The sequence below is a fragment of the Callithrix jacchus genome, chromosome 5, assembly GCF_049354715.1.
Source record: "Callithrix jacchus isolate 240 chromosome 5, calJac240_pri, whole genome shotgun sequence".
Taxonomy (NCBI): Eukaryota; Metazoa; Chordata; class Mammalia; order Primates; family Cebidae; genus Callithrix; species Callithrix jacchus.
The window spans coordinates 138,392,054-138,407,143 of record NC_133506.1 but is presented as its reverse complement, the minus strand read 5'-3'; the positions used below and the strand labels follow the sequence as shown (position 1 = coordinate 138,407,143).

General features: G+C 48.6%; 1 protein-coding gene across 15 annotated transcripts in view; it reads right to left on the bottom strand.

Moving 5' to 3' along the window:
* TBCD (tubulin folding cofactor D) overlaps nt 1-14,819 on the bottom strand; it is a 196,256-nt gene extending 181,437 nt beyond the window's left edge. For 9 of the 15 annotated variants that reach the window (XR_013536128.1, XM_035302257.3, XM_035302263.3 and 6 more), the window contains exons 1-6: nt 14,503-14,819; nt 11,115-11,165; nt 7,664-7,761; nt 6,069-6,170; nt 3,951-4,097; nt 823-878 (exon numbers count right to left, since the gene is read on the bottom strand). Coding sequence is in view for 14 of the 15 variants with exons in the window: in XM_035302257.3 (XP_035158148.3) it covers nt 823-878; nt 3,951-4,097; nt 6,069-6,170; nt 7,664-7,761; nt 11,115-11,165; nt 14,503-14,683 (635 nt within the window). In the remaining variant the exon portion in view is untranslated. Of the gene's footprint in view, nt 1-822; nt 879-3,950; nt 4,098-6,068; nt 6,171-7,663; nt 7,762-11,114; nt 11,166-13,292; nt 13,582-14,037; nt 14,270-14,502 lie in introns of those variants that run through there. The other 6 variants (XM_078375058.1, XM_078375063.1, XM_054256666.2 and 3 more) reach the window with 4 other exon arrangements.
* Between the last annotated feature and the right edge of the window lie 271 nt (nt 14,820-15,090).

Here is a 15,090-nt window from a genome sequence, read left to right as displayed (position 1 = left end):
CCTCCAACTGCCCCAGAAAGGAAGATTCTCTCCTCCCACTTCTCTGAGAAAGCAGCTTGCAAGTTGCAGCTACCCATCCAAGTGAAGGTGACGCTGCATGAGGCACGGACCATCTTCCCAATCACAACCACCGAAAGGTTTTACAACCAGCCTTCGACTTTCACCATCATGGAGGGGGAAATGCCACATTTTCTGACTTAGTAAACTACATCCATACTTAAAATCATGCGCCACGTAAAGTACTAAATTAAAAAAATTGCTTTCTTCCGTTTTGCACCTCATGGAACAGGTTCACTCAGTCTATACAAATACTCTTGGCACCCTTCCAACACTGCAGGCCTGCTGTGCTCAGCAGAGAAAACCGCCTTCCCGTCTGCAGCACACGTGGGGTTCAGTTAACATGGGACATTGGTGGATTTTCATCCCCAGTCACAGCGGCCCAGCCACCACCCGTCACCTCCACAGGAGACGGCGCGAACTGTTTCTCATAACTGCTACCCCATCCCTGTGCCGAGGCTGTGCCCCAGGGAAGATGGCTGCACCTCTTCTAGACCTGTACTCCCATTGACGGACCTGTCAGGTGACCCCCACCGGCACCCCAAACCAGCACTAGGGTGGTCTTTTCAGGGTCAGAGGTCTTCTGTGCCCCAACAGTGCTGCACGCTCCCTCAGAGAAAGCCAGAGTCTGAGGAGTCCAAAGACTACCCTAGGTCCTCTGTCTGAAAACTAAAGACACGCATGAAACACTGAACAGTACCCAAACAAACCCCTCTCAGAAGCCACCAGCAGCCACACACCAAGAAACGCACCACGGAAACTTACCTGGACACAAGGACGGCCGCTCCGTCTCGGGCCTTGTCACCAACAACCAAGTAGGACTGCAAGAAAGGACAAGCACAGACACGGTCACACGTGCACAGGCCAGCCTCAGGGACCCCACAGTCACCAGTCCCACCCTCACCAGCTCCCCAAGGACCCAGGCTCACAAACCTTATCAGCACAGGCCTAACTCCAAAGCTGCAAAAGAACCTCTCTTCAATTTGAGCCAAGGGCTCCAGCTGCCAACTGCTACTCTCACCCAGGTTTAAGTGCCTGAGCTACACAGAGCATTTGATCACACCCCGTTGAAACACATTTGCAAGAATAGAGCAGGAAAATGTAAACAAATGAGTTACTCAGTTGTAACAAAGAATCAAGAGTATTCACTGAGCACCTAGTATGCCTTCCAGCACATGACAACCATCAGTATTTGGGTATTCAGACTAGATAGGAGGCCACATCCAAACTGACTACAAATGCATCTTTTTTTTTTAATTTTTGGTTTTTAATTTTGGGGGTACATAGTAAGTGCATACACTCATGGGATTTTATTGCTGTTTTGAGACAGGGTCTTGCTTTGTGATGTGATCAAAGCTCACTGTAGGCCGGGTGCTGCAGCTCATGCCTAAAATCCCAGAACTTTGGGAGGCCTAGGCAGGTGGATCACCTGAGTTCAGGAGTTTGAGACCAGCCTGGTCAACATGGTGAAACCCTGTCCCTACTAATAACACAAAAGTTGGCAGTGCATGGTGGCACATGCCTGTACTCCCAGTTACTCAGGAGGCTGAGGTGGGAGGACTGACTGCTTGAGCCTGGGAGGCAGAGGTTGCAGTGAACCACGGCTGGACCACGGCACTCCAGCCTGGGTGATAGGGCAAGACTGTATCTCAAAAGAAACCATCAAAGCAGCATCAACCTCCCAGGCTCAAGTGGCCCTCCCACACTCAGCCTCTGGCATCAAAGCAGCATCAACCTCCCAGGCTCAAGTGGCTCTCCCACACTCAGCTGGGACCAAAGGTGGGTACCACCACACCTGGCTAATTTTTTTTTTATTTTTGGGCAGAGACTGAGTCACATTATATTGCCCAGGCTGGTCTCAGACTCCTGGGGCTCAAGCTATCCTCCTGCCCTGGCCTCACAAAGTGCTGGAATTATAGGCATGAAACCACAACACCCAGCTAGATTGATTTTTAGGAGGGCTGCCTTAAAAGGTTTGCAATGCTCGTCTCAGCTAGTTTTCTTCCCCAAAATGATACTCTTAGATCTTTGTGTCCAAGGCAGGCTTTCCAAGGACGATCACAGACCGTCAAGTCTTGACAAACCGTGCTCCCTCTGACCCAGAAGTCCCTCTCAGCAGACAGGTAAACGAGGGTGGGCAAAACGTTCTTCATCACCACACTACTTCTAACATAACAAAACTAGGACAAACAAAATGTCCATCTATCAGAGAGAATTTTTAAGTCAGGTTACAATGGACTACTTTTCCTGTAGCGATTATGAGGGAGACACTTTCTGACATCACAAGACACTCAGAACATGTTGCTGAGGGGAAAAAGGCCTCAGAACAGCAGGTCACGGGGCAGCATCGAGCTCTGATGAAGAGCACAGACTCCAGAGATAAACCACCTGGATTCTAACATGGGGCCACCATTTATGAGCAAAGTACAATAAGTTATTTATTTTTATGCCTGTTGCCTCGTCAGTTAAATGAGGATAAGAATTGTCAACGGCCTCATGAAGGAAAATTTAATGATTATTAATCACAGTTAATAAATTTATCACTGATGATCTATAAATCATCAATGTATAAGTTAATTTTTTTTTTTGAGACAGAGTCTCACTCTGTTGCTCAAGCTGGAGTGCAGTGGTGCAATCTCGGCTCACTGCAATCTCCATCTCCCAAGCTCAAGCAATTCTCCTGCCTCAGCCTCTTGAGTAGCTGGGATTACAGGTATGTGTCACCAGACCCAGCTAATTTTTGTATTTTTAGTAGACACAGGGTTTCGCTATGTTGGCCAGGGTGGTCTCGAACTCCTGATCTCATGTGATCTGCCCACCTCAGCCTCCCAAAGAGCACGGATTACAGGCATGAAACACTGGGCCCAGCCCAATGTATAGGTTAAATTATTAATCCATAAGTGATTAAAGGTTCATCTATGAGTGTCTGAATGGTGCCAAGCACACAGCAGGCACTCAGTGAATGCCGACCAGGACTATCGCAGTCACCGTGGCAGGAAGACCGTGGCGACTAAAATGGCTCATAGCCTGATGGGCTCCTTAGTGCTCACTTGTGAGGGTTGGACTCGGTGACCTGCTGCTAATCACAGGATTTGGCAGAGGAATGGGACATCACCTCCACATCAGGTAACATATTACCATGACTTCCAACTCATTAGCAGGGTCTCTCCCTTGCAGGCTTTGATGGAATAAGCCACTATGTTGGAGGGGCCCAGGTGGCAATGAACTGAGGGCAGCCTCACTCCAATGGCCTTGGGGCATAGGCTGCCCACCTCAAGTTTTGACTGCAGCTGTGGGCCAGCTTGACACAGAGGACCCATCTCAGCCATGCTAGACTCCCAAGTCACAGAAACTACATGAGGATAAATGTGCGTCGAACATTCAAATTTGGGTTATGTATGAAGCAATAGATAACTAATATAATAAGCTATGTTTATATGCATATTTACATCAAGAAAAGTTTGAAGAAAATAAACAACTATTATCTCTTGGCGCCAGAATTTGATAAACTTAAATTTAGTATTTTTCTTGTCTATCTTTGTTTTCTAGTTTTCCTACAAGTAAATGTGTATTATTTACATAATGTTAAGAACTAAATGTAAAATGGGCCTTATTTTCTCTTACCATGCCACTAAACCCCTTATCTGCCATGATTACCCTCAACAGAGTATCTGCATTACCTACAAAGAAACAAGATTTACTAATTCAACCCAACCCCTACATGAATTATCAAAGTTTCAAAATAAGTTATCATGTGGGAGTCACCTCACTGAAAAAAAACAACACCTGGATAAATATCTATCAAAAGCTTACCGAGTTAAAAACTGGTATCAAGACAGAATGAACATGACAGAGAATACAAACTAGCAGCTAATTATCTGCATGATATTTACCTCTGCTATTTGGAGAATACGGTCCATTATGGACATTCGTGTTTGCCCAGGCTGGGTGACGAGGTTCCCGTCAAGGCGAGAAAAATCAAAAGGGATCAGGCAGGTCACAGAGAGCCATAGCAAAAGCATGTAGCGGGTTTCCCAAGTCTAAAAATTTAATCACAGTAACAATGAGTCTTGTTTGAAAAGCAGAGGCCACTGGCCACAATCTATTTAAAGTCACTGCCCTCTATGGCCACTCAATGCCCACTCTAAAGCCATTCAAATGCTATCACCCTCAGGGCCAGAAATGCAGGCCGTTCACCAGCTCTTCCCCACATCCCTCCAGAATCCCCACCATACACCAATGGCCATAACTTAGCTAGCTCAACAGACAGACATCAAAATAAACAAAGTAAATGATAATACATCACAGCTTCTCTTCACTGGCACTTCTCAGCATACAAACTGCCTTTTGAGAATGTTAAAAAAAAAAAAAAAACAGATAAAAAGAAAAAACACTTAAGAATGAAGAAAAAAGGACAGGCGCAGTGGCTCTTGTCTGTAATCTCAGCACTTTGGAAGGCCGAGGCAGGCAGATCACCTGAGGTTGGGAGTTCAAGACCAGCCTGACCAACATGGAGAAACCACGTCTCTACTAAAAATACAAAAAATTCGCTGAGCGTGATGGCGTAGGCCTGTAATCCCAGGTACTTGGGAGGCTGAGGCAGGAGAATCGCTTAAACCTGGAAGGTGGAGCCAAAATGGTGCCACTGCACTCCAGCCTGGGTAACAAGAGCAAAACTCCATCTCAAAAAAAAAAACACAGAAAGATGGGGGAGGGGGGGAGGGCAGGTGTAAGGAAGGATGGAAAAAAATTCTCAACTTGTACTAAAAAAAGAGTATGCTTTCTCGGCTTGTAATAAAAAGGAGTACCCTCACTCTCAGCTTATAATAAAAAGGAGTATCCTAACTCTCTCAGCTTGTAATAAAAAGGAGTATCCTAACTCTCTCAACTTGTAATAAAAAAGGAGCATCCTCACTCTCTCAGCTTGTAATAAAAAGGAGTATCCTAACTTTCTCAATTTGTAATAAAAAGGAGTATCCTCACTCTCTCAACTTGTAATAAAAAAGGAGCACCCTCACTTAGTAAAACATTCCAATTTGTCCCTGCAATCATTCCACTGGGGGGCGCTAGAAGTGCTGAGGAGAGAAGGGCACCAGTGCAGGACAGGAAGGAAATACCCCATGGCTCTCATAGGGGACATTCACATGGAGACCAGTCCCTGCGCTGTAGGGTTATAAACCGAGTGCTCTTCCCAACACACACTGCGCAGGAGAGAGTGAGTACAGCAGGCTCCACTGCCATCCAAGGAAAGGCTGCTGGAGAGGTCGGCCCTGGGCAGACATCCGGGGGCCTGGACACCAGCAGGGTTCCCACCAAGCCCTGTGAGATGAGGCCCCTTGCTGGCTCAATCCGCACAAACCGTGTGTTTTACTTCAGGCACCTGCTTTCCTCCAGGGGGTCTGGAATTTTGTTTCATGCCAGACGGAGGTGCCCAAGTGACCAGACCCCTGTGCAAGCACTGGACGCCAAGGCTTAAACGTGCTTCCCTGGTAGACACCTCACAAATGTGGTCACATGTCACTGCTGGGGAAATGACACACGCCCTGTGGGACCCAACTGGGGGAGCCTGGGAGCTCCCACCTGGTTCTCCCCAGGCCCCATCCCATGTACCTTTTCCTGTGGCTCACTTTGCTGTGTATTAGTTTGCTGTATACAGCAAGTGACAGCCAAAAGGAGGAATCTATGCTGAGTCTGTGAGTCCTACTCGAGACATATCAAACCCACACAGTTACACTTCCACAAGTTAAAAAAAATTCAACAATGACAGATTTACTGTTAAACTATACCTACACATAATTTTTCTTTATAAAGGGCCAATTTTAAAGAAAAATAATTCAAAGCAACTTGTAGTAAAAGGAAGAGTCAAAAGAAAAAAAAAGAAAAGAGACACACAAAACCAAGTGAGAGAAAAGTGAAAGCAACGGAAAGGGGAAGGTGCCACAGCGTAAGCACGAAGGGAAGGAGGGACAGGCATGGAGGGCTGAGACCAGGAAGGAGACAGACACACTCACTTCATGGTCCTTGGGATTCTGATTTGCAACCAAATCTAAAACAGGCTCCACGTCAGCTACTTCATGAGGAAATAAACGAAGAAATATTTTATAGCCTCGAACCTATTAAATAGAGAGATACTGGATTATTATAAAATGTAAGAAGACTGCCCTTTTCCCCCCTCATCAAAAATCACCATCTACGAGACCCACGGATCAAACAGAATTCTGTCACATTACAGTGAAACAATTTAGTAAGACTACAGTCACCACAAGAAAGCTACCCATGGCCAGGCACAGCGGCTCACATCTGTAAGCCCAGCACTTTGGGAGGCCAAGGCAAAAGAACAGCTTGAGACCAGGAGTTGGAGACCAGCCTGGGCAACATGAAAAATTAAAAATTAGACAGGGGTGGTGGCGCATGCCTATAGTCTGAGGGGGCTGAGGCAGGAGGGACAATCATTTGAGACCAAGAGTTCGAAGCTGCAGGGAGCTGACTGCACCACAGCACTCTAGCCTGAATGACAGAGCAAGACTCCATCTCTTTAAAAAAAAAAAAGGCTATCCTTCCTTCCTAAATTGATTAATGTGATTCATTACCACATTTAAGGAATCAGTCATGCATTCAGTATGTTCATTTAAACGACTGTGCTCTGACATTTATGAGGAGTAAGTGTCCATAAACCTGAAAGGCCCAAATTCATTAACACTTCCATGAAGCTCACTTCCATGAAACTTCCGGAGAAATCCTACACTCAAACATCGGAGTCACAGAACCTGCCTGTCCTAGGCAGCGCACCCGTAGTGTCCTCTTGCTGGCCAAGGACTCTCCCACCAGACAACAGAAATACTGCAATGCCTGGCCCCTACAAACCCCAGGCCCCACCCTGATATGGCTGTTGAGTACTCCCATGGCCAAAACTGCCAACAGGAAGCCTGTGGGACAGCAGAGACGACACCTGCTCAAAATCTACAGCACAGCAGGATTCCCAGGAAATTCATTTGTACATTAAAGTGTAAGAAACACCTCAATTTCCACAGAGTCTTGCTCTGTCACCCAGGCTGGAGTGCACTGGCACCATCTCAGCTCCCTGCAACCTCCACATCTCAGGTTCAAGTGATTCTCCTGCCTCAGCTTCCCAAGCAGCTGGGATTACAGGCACGTGCCACCACGCCCAACTAATTTTTGTATTTTTAGTAGAGACAGAGTTTCACCATGTAGGTCAGTCTGGTCTTGAACTCCTGACCATAGGTGATCCACATGCCTAGGCCTCCCATAGTGTTGGGATTACAGGCGTGAGCCACCGCACCCTGCCTGCTTTTTCCTTGATAGAAGCTTTTCTGATTTCATCTCATCTCCACCCCATTCCTTTCCTAGCTAGATGGTGCTTCACTCTATTCAAATGTAAGAAGCTAAACACCTTGACACTGTTTCAGCCAAAGGGCCCATATCAATAAATTCTGATCCCAAACATACAGTAAAAAGGGACAGAATTAAACACACAACTTGTGTCTAAGAACTACCTTTCTTGAGAAATAACATTTTGGAGGATAACCTCTGGACCATGCATGTTATGAAAGTAGCTGTCAACTCTTAAGTGCTATGGAAATGTTACCTTGGTGATGATGTAAAGAAATTTAAAAGCCAGATGTACAAGGGAAGCTGGAGATGTCTGATCTCGCACTATATCCAACAACAAGTTCATCATCCATTCTAGGGAAAAACACATGAAACACGTGCTGTGAAAGTGAACATCAACATGACACTGAGGCTGGCGGGAGTGGTGGCTCACACCTGTTTTCTCAGCACTTTTGGAGGCCAAGGTGGGAGGATCACTGGAGGCCAGGAGCTCAAGGCTGCAATGAGCTATCATCCTGCTACTGCACTGCAGCCTGGGCAACACAGCAAAATCCTGTCCCTTTTTTTTTGAGACAGAGTCTTGCTTTGTCACCCAGGCTGGAGTACAATGGTGTGATCTTGGCTCACTGCAACATCCACCTCCCAGGTTCAAGCAATTCTCCTGCCTCAGCTTCCCAAGTAGCTGGGATTACAGGCATGTGCCACTACATCCAGCTAATTTTTTTGTAGTTTTAGTGGAGATGGGGTTTTTACTATGTTGGCCAGGCTGGTCTCAAACTCCTGACATTCAGGTGATCCGCCAGCCTTGGCCTCCCAAAGTGCTGGGATTACAAGTGTAAGCCACTGCATCCAGCCCCCCCAAAAAAAAACAAAAACAAACAAAAAGACATAGCTAGGTTAAATGTAAGTAGAAGGAAAAGGATATTCCAACCAATCACTAATCATGAGAGAATGGGAGTGGCTCTGTTAATATCAGACAAAGTAAACGTCAACACAAGTAATATTACCAGAGATAAAAAGGATAACTCATAGTCATACAGGATCAGTTCATCATAAAGACTTAAAAATTCTGTAAATACATACACCAATCTAAAAGAGCTTCAAAATAAGCAAAGAAAAAGCTGCAAGAAATGAATGGAGAAATGGTTGAAAACTTCAACACTCCTGTCTCAGAAAGTGATAGAACAAGTGAGCAGAAAACCACTAAAACCTAAACAGCCCTATCAACCACCTTACTCACCTTACTTACGAGACATTTAGAGAACAATCTACCAACAACAGAACAGACATTTTTCTCAAGTGAACATGGAATGTTCAACAAAACAGACCATATGCCGGGCTGCAAGTCTTCACACATAGAAAGGACCTGCAGTTTGCATCTGGGAAATGCAAAGAACAGTGAGACGCACCCACTGAAATCAGAGCGAGTGATAATACTAAGTGCTGAAGAGAACCCCAGGGCAGCTAGAATCCTCATACCTTGTTGGTAGAAATGGTCAACAGTACAATCTTCATGGATCAGTATGGCAGGTGATTATGAGTCATATACTTTGTTGTTGTTTTTTTGGAGACAGTCTCATTCTGTCACGCAGGCGAAAGTACAGTGCTGTCACCTCGGCTCACTGCAACCCCCATCTCCCGTGTTCAAGTAATTCTCGTACCCCAGCCTCGCAGGTAGCTGGGACTAGAGGCCCATGCCACCACATCAGCTAATTTTTTGTATTTCAGTTGAGATGGGGTTGCACCATGTTCGCTGGTCCTGAACTCCTAGGCTTAGGCAATCTACCTGCCTCAGTCTCTCAATGTACTAGGATTACAGGTGTGAGCCACCATGCCTGGTCAAGTCATACACTTTCTATGAGTCATTCACTTTCTGCAACTCAGTAATTCCACTCTTCTATGTTTCCCCAAGAGAAGATAAAACCTTTACTCAAAGACTTGTACATAAACATCTTCACGGTAGCATTTATTTTTTGAGAGAGTCTCACTCTGTCACTCAACCTGCAGTGCAGTGGAGCAATCTAGGTTCACTGCAACCTCTACCTCCCGGGTTCAAGCAATTCTCCTGCCTCAGCCTCCAAAGTGCTGGGACTACGGGCGTGTGTCACCACGCCCAGATAATTTTTTGTATTTTTAGTAGAGACAGGTTTTCACTGTGTTAGCCAGGATGGTCTCAATCTCCTGACCTCATGATTCACCTGCCTCAACCTCCCAAAGAGTAGCATTATTAATAATGGCCAAAAACCAGAGACAACTCAAATGTCTGTCAACAGACAAAAAAAATAAACAAATTGTGGCTTATCAGCACAAGAGAAAAGAAATAAACTACTGATATACACACCAACAATGGTAAGTCCCAGAGATGCTATTTTAACCATGGAAGCCAAAAAGTAAAGGCAAAACTAATCAACAGTAACACTAAGCCACAGTGGATCCCTAGGGCTGGGGTGAGGGGACTGACAGCAAAAGGACATAAAGTAACTCCCTGGGATGATGGAAATGTTCCATATCTTGATAGGGCAGGGTGCATACATTTATCCACACTCAAACGTCTTACTAAAATGGGTGCACTTTATAATAGATAAATTTTAAACTCAATGAAGTTAAGACTCGATAAAACTTTCTAAGAATAAAAATGTATAATCGTGGATAAAGAGGAGCATTATTTACAAACCGTGTAATTAATTACCTGTTAAGAAAACCCAAAAGAAACAACTGGCCAGGCACAATGGCTCACGCCTGTAATCCCAGCACTTTGGGAAGGTGAATCACCTGAGATTATGAGTTCAAAACCAGCCTGGCCAACATGGTGAAACCCCGTCTCTACTAAAAATACAAAAATTAGCTGGGTGTCGTGGTGGCTGCCCGTAATTCCAGCTACTTGGGAGGCTGAGGCAGGAGAACTGCTTGAACCCTTGAGGCAGAGGTTGCAGTGAGCCAAGATCACACTATTGCACTCGAGCCTGGGAACAGAGGAAAGACTCCGTTTCAAAAAAAAAAAAAAAAAAAACTGAAAAACTATTGAAGTAAACATTTCAACATTTCATCACACGGTAAACCTCACAAACATGATGCTAAGTGAAAGCCAGTCCCCAAAGACTTCACACTCTATGATTCCATCACATGAAATGCTGCATACAGCCCACACAGCACGGTGGCATATGCCTGTCATCCCAGCACTGTGGGAGGCAGAGGCGAGCGGATCATGAGGTCAAGAGATCAAGACCATCCTGGCCAACATGGTTAAACCTGCTCTCCATTAAAATGCAAAAAATTAGCCGGGCACCATGGCGCGCACCTGTAGTCCCAGCTACTTGGGAGGCTGAGGAGGCAGGGGAATCACTTGAACTCGGGAGGCGGAGGTTGCAGTGAGCCAAGATCACGCCACTACACTCCAACCTAGGAGACAGAGCGAGACTCCATCTCAAAATTAAATTAAATTAAATTTAAATTAAAATAAATAAAGCAGAGGAGAAAGTAGCTCAGACACATCTCCCCACAGCCCCCAGCCTAGAGTGACATCTGGAACTCAAGCCACTATCCCAAGTCAGCTAAAACCAACCAGCTGGGACCTGCAAGCAAGTAAGACAGGGACACTTCTTGGCACTTTATCCTGGCAAAGCACATGCATGTGCTAGCACCAATACACCGAGGCCTCTGTGGTCATCCATAATTGAATGATCAAAATCAGCAGCTTTTATTCTTACCTAGGTGTGGGTCCAACAGATGAGGCTGCTCCTGATATTTGTTCATTATTCCTAAAAACAAATACAACATGAAAATTAATTATCATTAGGCCAAACATGCCTATGAGCCTCAGAAACCCCATTTTCCCTTGCTAGCTTCCTCAGAACAGCTCCGTCTCTTCCCCAGCCTATGCTGCTCTCAGGAGCACACCTCCCCTCTCATTAACAGAGGCCACACAGGCCACCTGGAGGGAATGCCCCAACTCCCTCTGTCCTTTCAAGGGTCACTGTGTCCCAGCCACGTGCAGTTTGTTTGTCTGGCATGTCTGTCTTTTGTGTCCTCTTCTCCCACCTCCTCTATCCTCTTCCTAACAGTCTCCTCCTCACCTCTCCCTTTCTTCACTCTCCCCTGCCTCTGCCGGCCATTAAGGGCCAAGCTCAATGCAGGCCTTGTGAGACACACATCCCTGGCACTCCTCTCACACTCCCCTGCCAAACACGCCTGTAAAAACAAAATTCTCAGCCCATCAGCCATGTAACGGACCCTTCTACTTGGCCAAGGACACTCCAAACTTAACCTGAAAAACTGGTTCAGGCCTCATGATGGGAAGGGAGTTGAGTGGGGGTTGGACAGGCTTCATTAAACCCTCCTCCCATCGGAACTCAGGCACAGTTGATGAGTACTAGCATTAAAATACTTCAGTAACAGTAAGACACCAAGTTCCAGCCTGACTCTAGTGCAGCACCACATGCCAGACAGCACGCCCTGAAAGAAACCAATTTTTTCCTAAAATATATTTCTTTGACAAATGGCCCTGCAAAGCTGTCTCTTGTAGGGAAAAGCTACATTCTGTAGAAAATCCCTTTCCTTTCTGGGTCTTTTCCCTAATCCAGAAGATAATTAACTAAGTCTGGTACCTTTCTAGTCTGATAAAAAGCATTTATAATCTATTCTCTCTGAAACCAGCTAACTGGAAGCTTCATCTGTGTAACAAGAACCTTGGTCTCCACAATTTATCTTAACCTAGACAATCCCTTCCTTGGATTTCAGGTCTTCAGATAAACTCTTTCAACCAATTACCAATTGTAAAATATTTGAACCCACCTATGACCTGGAAGCCCTCCCACCCAAGACGTCCCGCCTTTTCTGACTAGACCAATGTACATCTAACATGTATGACTGATGTCTCATGTCTCCCTAAAACATATAAAACTAAGCTGTAACCTGACTCCTGAGGGACATGTGACCTCCTGAGAATGCCTCACGGGCAGTCCTTAACCTTGGCAAAAGAAACTTCTAAACCTACTGAGACTTGTCCCGATACTTTCTGGTTTACACATCCAGGCACTGCTCCTTTCCACACCCCTGACAACTCTTCCGACCCAAGACTCCACAACCTCCCTGATCCTGAGCCACCTGCTCTCCACTCCTCTCCGCAGCTGACTGCTTCTGTCCAATCCGAGAGCTTCCACTTCCACATCTGAACATACTCACTGCTTCCGAGCAAAACTGCCTTTGCAAAAATTAGATCAGTGAGAAAATGATGGCAATGGGGGGGATTTGATCCAGTCAATCCCCTCATGCCTTTAGTCTTCCAGCTGCCATGCTACCTTTGGGAGACATTTACTTTGCAGTTTAAATGGTAAGAAGCCCTTCCCCAAAACTCAACTGCCTTTGTAAAGCTCATGAGAGGCCAGGAGGAAGAGGAGCCTGAATTCCACTAAGGCGTAACAGAAACAATTGCCGCCATTATTCCCGGGGTCACAAGACATGCAAGTTCCCTAGGTACTTCCGCCGGCCACATCACTGTTGCAGAACCTGAGACTGGCTTTTAGAGATATGTTTTCAGATTGTTTACATGTGTGACACCTACACTAGCATCCACCAGGCTCCACCTGGACCCACCCACTGATCTTGAAGCCCTGCCCAAGGGTCAGCACAAAGGGTCATTTCCGACTCCCTATGATTGTACACCCCTAACCAATCAGCAGCCACCCCTGCCCTTTCCCCCAGATTGCCTCTAAAAAACCTTGGCCCCCAAATTCTCAGGGAGACTAATCTGAGTATTAATAAGTCTCCCTTTCAAACAGCTCTGTGTGAATTAAACTCCCCATTGCAATTCCCCAATCTTGACAAATGGGCTCTATCAGGGCAGCCCGCAAGGAGAACCCATTGGGGCCGGGCGCGGTGGCTCACACCTGTAACCGCAGCACTTTGGGAGGCTGAGGCGGACGATCACTTCAGTCAGGAGTTTGAGACCAGCTGGGCCAACATGGTACAAAACCCCCTCTATCAAAACTACAAAGTTAGCCGGTCGCGGTGGCGCGCGCCTGCAATCCCAGCTATTCCGGAGGCTGAGGTGAGGCAGGAGAATCGCCTAAACCCGGGAGGCAGAGGTTGAGGTGAGCCGCGCCACTGCACTCCAGCCTGGGCGATAGAGCAAGACTCCATCTCAAAAAAAAAAAAAAAAAAAAAAAGTGAAAAAAGGAACCCATTGGGCTGTTACAGCAGGAACGAGAACTCTGGCTTCCCTGGTCCCTGGATGAGGGTCCCTGACCTTTATCAACCCCGGGCAAGTATCAGGTACTCATAGGCAGAGGGGGCACCTGACGCCCAAGCCCGCATTCGCTCACAGGCCCTCCCCACCCGCCTGACTCCTAAATCAAAGCGCTGTCACTCCAAACCGAGGAAGGCCACGTTACGCAGAAGTTCCTCCTGTCGAAGGGCCCACAGAGATGAATTTACTGCATCACAAAACCGTGTGTCACTAACCACGAGACCCTAAGGACTTGCTTGGAAATAACCGTTAATGGACGGCTGCAAAGCGGGTCTGAACCCGGAGAAAAGAGGCTCATCGAAGAACACACACCCCGAACCCCGCACACACCCCCAACCCCCGCAAACCCCGCAACCCCCGCAACCCCCGCACCGCCGCAGACGCACAGACCCGCCGGCGCGCTCCACGCGGCGTCCGCGGAACCCGCAGCCTTTGTCTGCAGCAAGTTTGGTCCCCGCGTCCTCCTCTCACCCCTCCCGTCCACGCAACGCCCACAAGAACCGGACTCGGGGAAGCAGGCCTGGGAATCCACCCTGCGGGGCTGACCCGCTGCCCGGGCCGTTCGGAGGGCTCTGGCCTGGGAGCCTCCTTCAGGGACCAAGACGGAAGCGGGACCCCGCCTCCCGGGTAGGCCGCAGACGCTTCACCCCGCGCGCAAGCCGGTGCCCGGCGAGCTACGGGCTCCGAGAGAGGCGCGCGCCTGCCCCGTGCACCCGACGCCGCGCCGGGGAGGCCGCGCCCCGCCAGGCCCGCGGGACCGCGTGCGGGCAGCCCTCGCGGAGCTGCCGCGGGTCCCCGCCCGGGAAACCGCCCCGGCGAGGGAGGAAGCGCGCACGGCCCCGTCCACGCACCGCGGAACCGCTGCAGAGCCACCTCGTGCGTCTTCCCGACGCCGTGCACCTCCCGCAGGCGGCACAGCAGCGCCCGGGTCTCCGCGCTCTCGCCGAACGCCTCCAGCGCCGCGCCGCCGGCCAGCGCCTCGTCCTCCGCCTCCTCCTCGGGGCCGCCCGCGGCCGGCTCACTCAGGGCCATCTCGGCGGCCTGCAGACTGCGCGCGCCGCCGCCTCACCGGCTCGCAGCTCCGACTCCGCTGGAGCGTGAGCGCCGGGGCTGAGGGAGGAGGGAAGAAAGAGAAGGAGGCGTCCGCTGAGGCGGCAATGGACGCGGCTCCGCCCCGCAACCTCCGACCCCGCTCGCCGGCCTCACTACGGAACGCGCCGGCCGCCAAAATACCGCGCGCGGGACGGCGCCGTGCCCGGCTGGGCGCGAGCGGAGGAGGGGCTCAAAGGCTCTGGAAGAGCGCGCCGAGGCCCCCACAGGGCCCTAGTGGAGCCGGGACCGCTCCTCCGGGTCTGAGGAGCGGAGAGCGGGGCGGGACAGGGGGTGGAGCCTGAGGCGCGGAGGGCGGGACGGGATGGGGTGGAGCCTGAAGCGCGGTG